Source organism: Euprymna scolopes, chromosome 5, assembly GCF_053919585.1.
Source record: "Euprymna scolopes isolate OS-2025 chromosome 5, ASM5391958v1, whole genome shotgun sequence".
In the NCBI taxonomy this organism is placed as follows: Eukaryota; Metazoa; Mollusca; class Cephalopoda; order Sepiida; family Sepiolidae; genus Euprymna; species Euprymna scolopes.
Window position 1 is genome coordinate 179,607,177 of NC_136486.1, and position 14,570 is coordinate 179,621,746.

The 14,570-nt window shown below is 35.1% G+C and overlaps 1 protein-coding gene across 14 annotated transcripts in view; it reads left to right on the forward strand.

The window, feature by feature from the left end:
• Window positions 1–14,570, forward strand: part of LOC145277057 (uncharacterized) — a 100,798-nt gene that overhangs the window by 39,668 nt on the left and 46,560 nt on the right. For 12 of the 14 annotated variants that reach the window (XR_013868096.1, XR_013868099.1, XR_013868097.1 and 9 more), the window contains 2 exons: window positions 3,660–3,692; window positions 5,404–5,436. Coding sequence is in view for 9 of the 14 variants with exons in the window: in XM_080128719.1 (XP_079984845.1) it covers window positions 3,660–3,692; window positions 5,404–5,436 (66 nt within the window). In the remaining 5 variants the exon portion in view is untranslated. The remainder of the gene's footprint in view (window positions 1–3,659; window positions 3,693–5,403; window positions 5,437–14,570) is intronic. The other 2 variants (XM_080128723.1, XM_080128718.1) reach the window with 1 other exon arrangement.

Consider the following 14,570-nt stretch of genomic DNA (forward strand, 5'->3'; position numbering starts at 1 on the left):
TCTTTCCGTTTTCTTACGTAACCTTTTGAAAAGAATAACGTTACGTTTAATATCGGGCAACGCCGGGTTCATCTTCTAATTATAGAATACTAGCAGGCCGCCCGGTATTTCCCGGTCGTAAAGTACGCTTAAATATGATATTTTGATTAATGAAGATTTCGAATTTATTATTATTATATTATATTGGACCCAATGTATAGTAATGATTTAAAAAGTGAAAAAAAAAAAAAAAAAATGACCCGTGCTCCATCACCAAGAATCGAAACCACGACGTTTAGCATACGATTTGCTTTTTCCTTTGACGTTAATGCCTGAAATATGAAGATATGTTTGCTGTAAGGCTAAAAATTAAAACATGAATCATGGCTATTACGTTACGCATGCATATTCGTAATGCCGTCGTTTGACCTTCACCTAGCAAATTCCGTTTTATTTTATTGTTGCACCAATTTTCCCTGGCTAAAACCCAATTATAAAGTTTCGCATGGGTTCGAATACCCTATATATTAAGTATCATGTCTGTAGACCAAAACCTGACGGAGGAGTTTAGTAGGCAATTTAATATATATATATATACATATATATATATATATATATATATATATATATATATATATATATATATATAGAGAGAGAGAGAGAGAGAGAGAGAGAGAGAGAAAGAGGTTCATTATATTTATTGTGTTTATTATAACCTTTTTACGTAAATATTACGCAAGTGTAAATCATGTAGAATATCCGAAAGAATATAATTACACGTTAACTAAAGATGATCATCCAATAAGAAGCGTGTGCTCTATCCCAACTATCATCAATGGACCTGAGTTAATCTCGTCAGCATCAGACAAAGCCAAACTCTTTGCCAAGAACTTTGCAGCCAATTCTACCCTTTGCGACCAAGGCTGGCAACCCCCAATATTTCCTCCTGTATCAGAAAACTCACTATGTGATATACAAATGTCTGTACGTGATGTTGCGAAGCTAATCAAAAACCTTGATTCCAGTAAAGCAACCGGCCCTGGCGATATTCCAATTATAGTACTCAAAAAACTTCAACCAGAACTAGCACCCATACTTACAAAACTGTTTAAACGTTGTCTTATGGAGAATTGCTTCCCATCACCCTGGAAAATCTCATCAGTATGCCCTGTATTTAAGAATTCAGGTGATCGTTCATCCCCCTCTCAGTACAGGCCAATAAGTCTCTTGTGCGTCATGAGTAAGTTGCTGGAATCTGTGTTAAATAGAGAAGTAATCAACCATCTCAGCAAAAATAACCTTCTTAGTGACACACAATATGGTTTCCGTTCTGCTAGATATACAGCAGATGTGCTTACAGTTATATCTCATAGGATTAGCGAATCTCTCAACAGAGGCAACCTTTCTAGGGTAATTGCTCTTGACATATCAAAGGCTTTTGATAGGGTATGGCATAAAGGTTTACTTCACAAGATCTCCAGCTATGGTATAGCTGGAAATGTCTTCTCAATTATTAAATCATTTCTCTCTGATAAGTTCATAAGAGTAGTAGTTGATGGGCAAAAATCAGAAGCTCATAGTATAAATGCTGGAGTCCCTCAGGGGTCCATCCTGGGCCCAACTCTTTTCCTGATCTACATTAATGATCTTCCAAATCACATCCTTACATCATTCGTAGACATTTTTGCTGGCGACACTACCATTTATGGTAGCACATCTAAGACAGTAAACGACCAAGTTCTCTCCGATTCTCTCTCCTCTGATCTTGATCACGCTGTACAATGGGGAAAGGAGTGGCTGGTTACTTTTAATGCATCTAAAACCAAGCTTCTATCTTTACATCATCAACGTTCTGATCCCCATCTGGCATCAATTAAAATGAATGGCTCTCGTCTTGGGGAGGCCTCAAGTTTTGACAGGCTTTTGGGCTTGACCTTTACTCCTGATCTGAAATGGAACACGTACATCAAATCTGTTGCCAAGGCCGCTGGAAAAATGGTGGGATCTTTCTATCGATCCAGTAGATATCTCACTGCTGATGCAATTCTCTATCTATATAAGAGCCAGATACGTCCAAGGATGGAATACTGTTGCCACATATAGGTAGGAGCTGCTAGAAAAGACTTATCCTGCCTTGATAGGGTTCAAAATAGACTTCGTGGCCTGGTGGGAGATGTCCTTTTCTCTTCGCTGCAACCTCTATCTCACAGAAGAGATGTTGCGAGTTTGTCTCTGCTTTATCGTTATTTTCATGGAAAGTGTTCGACTGAGCTTCAATCTATGGTCCCCCGCGCCAAACTTTCACAAGAAACACTAGACTAGCTGAAAACATTATCAATAATTTTCTCCACTCTTTATCTGTGCCTAAACCTAAACATAGATTCCATGATCAGAGCTTCTTTCTTAGAACTGCACGCCTGTGGAATTGTCTTCCGTTTTCCTGCTTTCCAGCTGTCTATAATATGGTTGTCTTCAAGTCCAACGTGAACAAGTTTCTGATGAGTCGTTCCACTTAAGTTAACAAATTTACCGAACTTCCATTACTATCGATTACTATATTGTCCTTTTGACTACTCTACACTCTTTAACCCTTATCCTTGAGTGGCCTATCGGCCTTGATAAGTGGTGACGCCTATGTAAAAAAAATAAAAAACGAAAAAATAAGAAAACCGAAAAAAATAATAGGGAATTTATTAATATAGATGTTTAAAAGAACATGCAAATTAGCTATATCTTATGCAGATAAATGCACTTCCACAACCCATATATAACAAAGTTGTAAATTATTTTTTAAATAAAAAAATAAAGAATTTTAAATATGAAATCAATACGCAAACAAAACCAAATCTATAAGAGTATAGATAATAATGGTTTTCCGCCTGTGTCCTCACTAACGAACCACGAAATACGATCATCTCATATGAAATATAACTCATTCATAGTCTTATTATCCCATTGCGACCATCACCACGAAACGGATACATCATTGCCTACATTTATCTTAACATTGATACATTCTAAATAAGTGGTTCCCAACCATTGTGCCGCGGAATGGTTATTGGTGTGCCGCGAAGAGAGAATAGCTAGAAGCTATTTAACTCCATTTTGTCTAATGAAGACATTCAATTTCTTGATCATGATGATACCGCTTATTGCACGCCTTTTGAATTTCTTGGAAGATTATATAACTCTAGATCAAAACAGACCATCAAAATCTGTAATTCTAAACTTCGTATCTACATGAACTGAGATTTTCTTACTTAAACAACATTAAAATAAAAGACTGGAAAGAGTTCAAAATATTGAAGAATAATTAAGAACGTATCTCTCTCATATTCGCTCACATATTACAGCAATAGTTAAGAAACACCAGGCAAAACAACTGTCCCACTGACATTCACCATTGTTATTCTATACCGGGTATTGTATACAGGATATATTGATTTATGTGAATAAGAATTATCTTTATATAATCTTCTTTATTTTATATCATTTTATTGCAAAAAGACGTTATAAGTATAAAAAAAATTCATGAGAGGTGAGTCGCAAAAATGGAACAAAAAATTAATAGTGTACTGCCATGTCAAAAAAGGTTGAAAATCATTGCTCTAAAACTTAGTCTGTGTAAATGTATTCTATGCTTATGTTTTATCTGCCATTCAAAGTATTTTCTTTTGCAGACAGAAGAATTCGCACCTTCAAAGTTCCAGTTGGTAAGATGATTATGTATTATTTTTAAATATATATCCTTAAGATAAAAAAATATATATTAAAAAATATATTAATGCCAATATTAAATAAATGCTAGAAACTCACTTTCACAGATAAGTAGCTTCTTTTTAAAGAAAAAAGAGCAAAGAATATGTAGGATCAACAAGGAATTGAACCCAGTACCTAAATGGTACGAAAATTGAATTACGACAAACGAGATCTACTGCTTTCTGTATAAATGTAAACGCCGAATTATTTTCTCATAAAATTGCCACACGAGGAAATAAATATATGAAAGAAATTTTCGTTTAATAACCAGGTACGAATTTTGTAAAGGGGGTTTTCTATAGAGTTAGTACTATAGGAAAAGTAAATCGACTAATTGGGTTGTTTTTGAAAAAAAAAATAGTTTTATAATATTAAGTAATTCCATACCGTAAAAAAATGGACGTTTGCAAAACAAATTTGGAAAATGTTGAAATTTCAACAAAGTCTACAATTAGAACTTGAAAAACGGTTCCGAAAAGAGCAATTGGAAATACAGAAAAAAATTTAATAAAATATCTCAAAGAAGAACGAGGAAGAGAAAAGAAAGAAATGAACGAGCAAATATTGGAAAAGCAGTTAGATTTAATGAAATTCTTCGAGAAAAAACTGAAAAGAGATTGGAAAGAAATCAATGAACAAATATTGGAATTGAAGAAAATACATTTAGAGCAACAAAACCAGTTAGATAAACAAATGGATTTGATAACGCAGGTTTTAGTGAATAAGGACAGCGGCGAAGAAACCAGCACGGCTTTTTCCCCAAACGCGATCTGGTCAGCTATTGATACATTTCACTATGCTCCCGAGGAACACCTAAGGTTTGAGGCATATTTCAGAAGATTTGAAGACTTTTTTAAAATTGATTGCGGTGCATGGATTGATTAAAAAAAGGTTCGTTTATTGCTACGGAAGTTAGGTACATCCAAACATAATAAATTCGTGGGCTATATTATACCAAAAAAAAAAAAAACAACGAATTGTCGTTTGACGATGAGTCAAACTATTAATGGAGATCTACTCTCCAAAAAGAAGCCTTTCTCATAAAAGATGGAAATGCATGAATCTTACACATAAAGAGAGTCAGGACTATACGACATTTGCGTCCATAGTTAATAAGCACTGTAACAATTTCAGATTGTCGGACAATTTCAAATGCTTAATATTCACACAACGTTTGATATAACTCTAAGTAAAAACAGTCCATCAAGATCTGTAATTCTAAACTTCGTATCTACATGAACTGAGATTTTCTTACTTAAACAACATTAAAATAAAAGCTGGAAAGAGTTCAAAATATGGAAGAATAATTAAGAACGTATCTCTCTCACATTCGCTCACATATTACAGCAATAGTTAAGAAACACCAGGCAAAACAACTGTCCCACTTACATTCACCATTGTTATTCTTTACCGGATATTTTATACAGGATATGTTGCTTTATGTGAATAACAATTATATCTTTATTTTATATCATTTTATTGCAAAAAGACGTTATAAGTAGAAAATATTTATTTTTTTAAGTGTGTCGCAAAAATGAAACAAAAAATCAATAGTGTACTGCCATGTCAAAAAAGGTTGAAAATCATTGCTCTAAAACTTACAGTCTGTGTAAATGTATTCTATGCTTATGTTTTATCTGCCATTCAAAGTATTTTCTTTTGCAGACAGAAGAATTCGCACCTTCAAAGTTCCAGTTGGTAAGATGATTATGTATTATTTTTAAATAAATATCCTTAAAATTTAAAAAATATATATTAATGATTGCTAATAATCAGTTCGAATTAAAATAAATACGAATACAATAGCCATTACGACACTTTGTAAAGAAACCGATAGAAAATTTGAAGGGAAATGCATATTAAAAGAAAGGGAAAATATAAAAAAAAAGTACTAAAGAAATAATCTTATGTGGTGCAATGGGGAAGGAGGTGGCTAGTTAATTTTAATGCATCTAAAACCAAGCTTATATCTTTACATCATCAACGCTCTGATCCCCGTCTGGCACCAATTGAAATGAATGGCTCTTGTCTTAGGGAGGCTTCATGTTTTGACAAGCTTCTGGATCTGACCTTTACTCCTGATCTGAGATGAAACACGTACATCAAATCTGTTGCCAGGGCTGCTGTAAAAATTGTGGGATCGTTCTGTCGCTACAATAAATATTTCACTGCTGATCCAATTCTCTATCTGTATAAGAGCCAAGGTCGTCCAAGGTTGGAGTACTATTGTCACATCTGGGTAAAAGCTCTAGAAAGACCTTATCCTGTCTTGACAGAGTTCAAAAATAGACTTCTTAACCTCTTTCCCACCTCTTCTTAACCTCTTTCCCACAGAAGAGACGTTGCGAGCCTGTCTTAGCTTTATCGTCATTTTCATGGCAAGTGCTCGTCTGAGCTCCAATCTATGGGCCTCCTGGCCTGACTTTCACGAAAAATATTTGTCTAGCTGAAACCACTATCAATAATGTCTTCTATACTTTATCTGTGCATAAACCTAAACGTAGAGTCCATGAAGAAAGCTTCTTTCTCAGAACTGTATGCCTGTGGAACTTTGTTCCGTTTTCTTGCTTTCCAATTGATTACAACATGGTCGTATTCAACTCCAACGTAAACAAGTTCTTGATGAGCCGTCCCCTTAAGTAATCCAATTTACCAAATCTTCACTTCTAACGATTACTGTGATATTTCCCGTTGACTACAGTACACTCATGAACCATTATCCTCGAGTGGTCCCCGGGCTCGACCAGTAGTTACTGATTTGTAAAAAAAAAAAATGAGGAAAAGAAATCTGGGATTGAATTGAAAAAAAATAGCGAACTCGAAATGACATTTGTAACATTTTGATAATGTCACTGGTAAACAGTATCGGTCAGAGGATTGCATGCCCAAATCACGTTGGGGTCACTATATTGTGAAATTGCGCCTCTATAAATTAATTAGTACTCGAAAACGTAGCACTGAATAAAAAAAAACATCACTTTTAAGAAATTAGTGTCGCAACTGACGCAAGTTCTTATGGGACCGGGGTGTGCATTCTACACAAGATGCCTGATGGGTCCACTAAGCCGATCGCCCATGTGTCCAGAACTTTACTTCCTGACGAGAAGAATTACTCACAAATCGAAAAAGAAGCACTGGGGATCATATTTGGTTTACAAAATTCTACCGATTTTTACACGGTCGTAAATTTAAATTACAAACTGACCATAAGCCGCTTATAACCATCTTTGGCCCTAAAAAAGGTCTGCCAACTTACATAGCCAACAGACTGCAAAGATGGGGGACCATCCTACTGAATTGCGCAAAGGCAGCATGCATATCACAGATTTAAACCACATAAGTCCAGTTCAAACAGACAGAAGTATATAGAAGCCAGAAGTAACTGTAAGAAAGAAATAGCGACAGCTAAGAGAGAATTTAATGAAACCACTCAAAAACGCATTGAAGCACAGAAATTAGGAACCCGTGACTACTGGAAAATCTACAACAATGTAGTAAATAATGGGCAATCAATTATTTCACCACTACCCAACAATCATGAGCTTGTTTGCTCAGCAACCGAGAAGGCTAACATGCTTGCCAGTCGGTTTGCCTCCAACTCCACACGGGACCCTGCTAACCACCCCTCCCTGACTTTTCTTTGTGGACAGACGCTACACTAGACGATCTCAGGTGCATGCTATCATAAAAACTGACACTTCAAAAGCATGTGAACCTGATCTCATCCCAGCTGTGCTGTTAAAAAAATGCTCGCCGAAGTAGCTCCAGTTCTCGACGTAATGTTGCATCCCTCTGCCTGTTCTACAAGTACTTTAACGGTGAATGTTCTGACAAACTGCAAGCACTTGTACCCCCCCAACGTAAATACCCCCGACAGAACCGATAATCAGCTAAATCCCACCCTTTCACAATAGAGATCCCTAAATGTAAGAGAGCCTTCTACTCCAGTAGTTTCTTCCCCAGAATTGCTAGACTTTGGAACTCACTTCCGGGACCCTGCTTCCCCAACTGTACTGACATGCAGAAGTTCAAGTGTAATGTGGAGCGACATCTTGCTGCCCAACTTCCCACATAGTACCCTTGTAGATTATGTCTCTGATAGTAGCCCCCTACATCAAAGTGACGGTGTGCCTTGTTTGGGGTGAAAATTTAATTAAAAAAAAAAATTCTACTGAATTACGATTTCAGTATGGAATTTCTTACATTTGCGAAGTTAAGTCACGCAGATGGATTGTCGCGATTAATCACGAAATCGAGGTGACCGCTTAAAGACACAGTAATAGCGTCACTACAAAGTGAAAAGGACTATACACAAATACTATGTAATACGATCAAGTAACTACCAGTCACTTTGGAAGATATAATAAGGTAGGCTGAAGGAGATAGTTTCATCAAAGAAATGAAACAAAAAATGAAATCGGACGAATCGGCAGCGGAAGCTTATTCTATGTGCAATGAGGTACTGTTGTACCGAGAAAAGTAGTAATCCTAACTACACTACAAAAGAAAATTCTTAAGGATTTTCATATGGGGCACCCTGGGACTACGCGAATGAATAGCCTCATGAGGTCCCACGTTTACTGGAAAAGTATGGACACTGATATAGAAGGCACGGTAAAGTCGTGTAAGGGATGCGCATTGGCTGCAAAAGCGCCCGCGATACAATTTAACCCATGGCCTCAAGCGGACTACCCATGGAAAAGAATACACATAGAGTACGCAGGCCCACTGGATGGAAACTATTATTTAATAGTGGTAGACAGTTTTTCAAAATGGCCTGAGGTATTTCGATGTAAAAATCCAACAACGGATTTTACAATCAGTGCTCTTCACGAATTGTTTGCTAGGTTTAGTGTGGTTGATTGTCTAGTATCAGACAATGGCACACAATTCACTTCAGCAGATTTTAAAAGCTTCTGTGAGAATGTCCAGGTTAACCACATAACGATGCCAACCTGTCATCCCCGATAGAACGGTCAGGCAGAGAGGTTTGTAGACACGTTGAAAAGAGCTCTGAAGAAGGCTAAAGGAACACCCTAAGAAAAGGCAATACAACAGTTTTTACAAGTTTACCGAATTATGCCAAATGAAAGGACTTCATCAAAGATGTCACCGGCAGAGTTAATGTTCGCGAGGAAAATTAGGACGTTTTCGAGAAACTTTCACCAAAACAGGTGAAACCGCCAAATACTATAGTTACTAAAAAGACGTATTTACCTGGTGAAAAGATATTTTTCCAGGTACACAAAAATAGTACAATGTGGGAACTAGGAAAAGTCCAGAAAAGGATCGGGCGGAGGGTCTACATTATGAAGGGTCCACAATTTATCCCCAGGAACATTTAAACTGAATTCGGAAACATATAACTGATGACAAAAGACAACCACCTGCTGAGCAAGAAGAAGTAATGGACCAGATATATGACGCGTTCGACTTGGTAACACCACAAGCAGCCGGTTGATCCTCCAGGAAAAGGAAAATGATCGACCCGATAGAGATCAACCCCAGGAAAAAGAGCTATACGATCATCGTAGGGGAATGAAAAGCTCGGGAGGGAAGTGTTGTGGGGTACAAATCACCCCTATTTGAGTACTAAGTGGAATCAACTAGTCCTATGAATAACACTGGTTTCAGAGACCAAAGGAAGACATTCATACCATGTTTAACCGCATGCTACGAACACGTTCCTCTCATACCAATTTAGTGGCTGCTGTTTTCTTTATGATAAATACATATTATATTTTATACACTTTACACTACTTGTGATTTCTTTCATTTGTAACCCCTAGCACGGGTCTACAAGAGGTAACACCTTATGGTTGGCTAAATAAAAACACGCCAAAAACTAATATTTTTAGAGCCAAAACAAAAGAAAAAAATCGAAAGAATGTGATTGAAAAATATTTAAACTGATCTGGATATGTTTACTAGAGGAGGATTTAATTCGAGGAGAAAAGATAAACAAGAGTATGAAAAATAAAATAACTAGAACGAACAAAAAAAAAGTAAAAGACAAAAATGAAATAAAGAAAGAAAGGACAGAAAAACAAAGTAAAACAAAATTAATATTCATTCCAGAAGAAGCCAAATAATAATTAAAAAACAAACAAACAAACAAACAAAAAAAAACAGAATAAGAGGTTTGAAACAGATGACAGTGGGAGATGCAACCTAAAGCAAGTAGGGGTAAAAAAGAAAAAGAAAAGAGAGAACATTTCGTCCCTAAGCATTTTTCACCCGGTATTTGTCGAAAAACAAACAAAGTGGGGAGGATAAAAGAACGAGAGAAAGAAAAACTAGAGGATCAGTTAGGTTCTCACTAATTCAACTAACTTGAGTTTAAAATATAATTTTTATTTATTTATTTTTTTTTACGAGGAAGTCACCACTTATCAAGGCCAGGAGGCCACTCGGGGTAAGGGTTATTGCATGTACAGTAATCAATGGGACAATATCGTAGTAATCGTTAGTAATGGAGATCTAATAAACTGTCTTACTTACGTGGACGGTTCATCAGGAACTTGTTTATGTTGAACTTGAAGACATCCGAGCTGTACTCAGGTAGGAAACAGGCAAACGGAATAGTGTTCCACAGGCCTGCACTTCTAAGAAAGAAGCTTTGTTCATGGAATCTATGTTTTGATTTAAGCACAGGTAAAGAGTGGAGAAAATTACTGACAGTGGTTTCAGCTAGACGGGTGTTTTTCATGAAAGATTGGCGATGGGAGATCAGAGATTGAAGCTCAGACGAGTACTTCCCATGGAAATAACGATAAAACAACGACAGGCTCGTAACGTCTCTTCTGTGGGAGAGAGGTTGCAGGGAAGAGAAAAGGGCATCCCCCATTAGGCTACAATGTCTTTTTTTTACTCTGTCAAGGCAGGATAGGCGGTTTTTAGCAGCTCTTGCCCAGATATGGCAGCAGTATTCCATCCTTGGACGTACTTGGCTTTTATACAGATAGAGAATTGCATCAACAGTGAGATATCTTCTGGAGCGGTAGAAGGATCCCACCATTTTTCCAGCGACCTTAGCAACATATTTGATCATTTCAGATCAGGAGTAAAGGTCAATCCCAGAAGCTTGTCAAATCATGGAGCCTCCCCTAGACGAGAACCATCCATTTCAATTGATGCCAGATAGGGATCAGATCGTTGATGATGTAAAGATAGAAGCTTGGTTTTAGATGCATTAAAAGTAACCAGCCACCTCTTATCCAATTGTACCACACGCCAAGATCAGAGGAGAGAGAATCAGAGAGAACTTTGTCATTTACGGCCATTGATGTGTTGCCATAGATGATCGTGTTATCAGCATGGATGTCAACGAATGATTTAAGTATGTGTTTTAGGAGATCATTGATGTAGATCAGGAAGAGAATTGGGCCCCTGGATGGACGCTTGAGGGACACCAGCATTAATACTGTGGGATTCTGATTTCTGCCCATCAACGACTACTCTTATGAGCCTATCAGAGAGAAATGATTTAATAATTGAGAAAACTTTACCAGTGATACCGTAGCTGGTAATCTTGTGAAGTAGGCCTTTATGCCATACCTTATCAAAGGCCTTTGATATGTCAAGAGCAATTGCCATAGAAAGGGAGCCTTTGTCGAGAGATTCACTAGTCCTATGAGATAACCCTGTTAGCTCATCTGCTGTAAATGTAGCAGAACGGAACTAGTTTAAACTTAATACTTAACCCAAATTGTATTACTCTTAACCAGTTCTTAAATGAGTTCTTCAAATTCAAATTAATACAAAATAACTCGACGTTCCATTATCGTATTTTAATTATGAGGTAAAGCTCGAAGAAGCTCGAACATTCTAACTCGAGGTAGATAAAGCCAAAAATAAAAGCATTGTTGAATTAAAAGTAATAAACAAGAATACAGAATCCTACAAAGATGACAACCTCCGGCAAGAGAAATATAAGTTTTCTGGAATTATTTCCAGGTAAAATATTAAGTTAAAGTCTTAAGATAATGAATTAATAAATGTACTTAACTTTTCCTTAAAAATGTCATAATTATCCAAACATATGGCATTGGTAGCAAGGAAGTTTATTTATCGTGTCAAAACAAATCATGGCGGCAAAATTCAAAGAAATATGGAACCGCATAAAAGACATAATTTATTTCAAGTGTTGAAAGGCCAATTAAATTCACTAAGTTACAATAACAATTTATTCATTAAAAATGTTCAAACAATTATTAATAGAATGTAAACTTGAAACTGCATGAATGTTGATTACATTCACTAATTATACTGACAATTAATTCATTGGAAAATAATTACGCCACATTCATTAATATTTATATAAAATTCAAAGTGGAAAGAAAATTTATAATTATAGAAAAAAATTACACTCTTAAAAGTAGTTGCAGAAGGGAGGTGAGTGGGCAAAACTTTTTCTTTTCAGGACTGTGCATTCCTACTTACCAACATGGAACGTTCGTATAATTTTTACTACTTTATAATTTAATTATTTTTGTATGTTCCTGATTTTCAATTTCTTTTTTAATTTATTTTCCAAGATTATATTAAAATTATCTTATGTTAATTATTATACGGTCATGTGTGCAATGAAAATATTAGAATCTTCCATATAAAGATTACATTAAAAATGTAACCGTAAAAACCCCCCAAAAATTTGCTATCAAATTTTTTTTTGTGTGAAAATATTAGATAAATAATGCTTAATTCAATGATAATATCGGCAGTTCGAGAAATTTATTTTCTCCGAGTTGTATCGATTTCGTTAGTACGAACTATAGATTTTTTTCGTAATAGTCCTGTAAAAATTACATGATTTTTTTTTAAATTGTTATAATTTACAATGCTTTATTTTCAGAAAAAAGAAAAAAAAATATGCATTTTTTACTACTGAAAACCATAATTTATAATAGAAGAAGTATTTTTTGTTTAAACAAAATAATACATTTCCACCAGAATTTAAATAAAAATAATGATTCATTATATTCCGTGATCATTATTTGATAAATACTGAAAATTTCATTAGAATTGGTTAATTTCCTGATTTTTGGTGGATTTTATAAGTAAAGTAAGGGGTTTGTACATTTTGAGCATCGGCATTCATTTTGCACATACCTAATTATTGCTGTTATGAAAATGTTGGCTATAATTGAAAATGTTGGCTATAATGATTTTTAATGATTTAAAATGAGGAGAACGTTAAAATATATGCTGTGATCAAGATGATGATGATGGTAATGATGACTGAGAATATATAACGGATAACAATTATGAAAACAGCTGAAATATTAAGGGAACTCCTTAAATGCAAAGACTAATACACATTAGCTACAAACACTAACCGGATATGTAGAAACTTCAGAAGAAGACTGGTAAATAGCTATTGCGATAACACAAACTAATTTGCAAATGTTATGAAATGAGGTGGGGAGTACTGAAAATCTATGGAGACTTGTAGTCACTCAGGTTGTTCTTTGATGGCATTTGTGAAAACTCAACAACAACAATAATAATGTTTAACTCTATACTCATTTTAACCATAAAAACATGGCACTGAACATTTTCAATATGAATAGACAAATAAACACTTGTTAAATATTCCATCCGATGATCTCCGAATACTCTTAATTCTTCTTTATCATTATTTAAAAATTTCTTATTGAATTCTATAAAAATATCTGAGTTATTTCAATTATTTTATCAGATCTTGTAACTTCTTTTTAAAGTGCCTTACAGTGGACTTCGTAATATATTAAGACAGCCGAGGAACGAAAGTTATACAACTTGCTGACGTCATTGAATTTGGTCTATTAAATCTGGTCAGAGGATCCAAGAAACGACCGGAAGTAGATAAAATCTAATGACAAAACCGAAAGAAGATATATAACTATATTCGGGGACTTCGCAGAGACGCCAATAAACGAACAAAGGGTAAAAAATTCAAATATATAAAAAATAAATTTCACCAACAGCAATATATATTACTCCTCTGTCTTAATGGATAAGTTTTGTGTATTTTAACGAAATCTAAAGTTTTTATTCGATTCGAAAAGGAACTAGTATCGAGCTGTCATGGAAACAGGCAATCAAGATGGCTGACGAAAGCACGCTGTGTTCGGAGCGTCAAAAATGGTACGAAATTCGAAAAAAAATAAACAAAATACTGAAAGAAATTCACCCAATAAGTGCCAGAAAATGTCACAGTAACACTTATTGGGTGGATTTCTATCATTATTTTATTTTTTCGAATTTTGAACTATTTTTGACGCTCCACACACAGCGTATTTTCGTCAGCCGTTACATTTGGATACATGTAATTAAAAGAGAATTTATTGCTAAGTGAATATAACAATGTAAGATTTTTTAGAAGTTTAATTATTAGTCACATTTGAAATTTCATAAGGATATTTTTAAAAAAGTACCATCGTATATATCAATTCTTTATCAAAGAAATCGTAAAATGAGTTTTAATATTATTAGATCATAAGGAGATTTCACACAGGTCTTCAGAGATTTTCCCTGAAATTAGCCTGTGGTGTTCCCTGGGAGCTGAGTGACAACAAGTTTCCCCATGTTTCCAGTACTCTTCACCTCTTTCGATAACATTTGCAAACACATTTTCGTTATTGCAACAGCTGCTTGCCATTGATTTCTCATCGGCAACGGGTATTGGTCTTATTTTTCTTTAACTTTATGTTTGTTAGTGTAAAAAAGAGCACAAAACAATTGAAAAAGTGTTTTAACGTCGCAAAGAAAATGACAATATTAGTAAAAATTTCAGAAAAAGAAAAATTTAAACTTTTAATTAAATTCTACAATAGATTCTTGAAATGTTT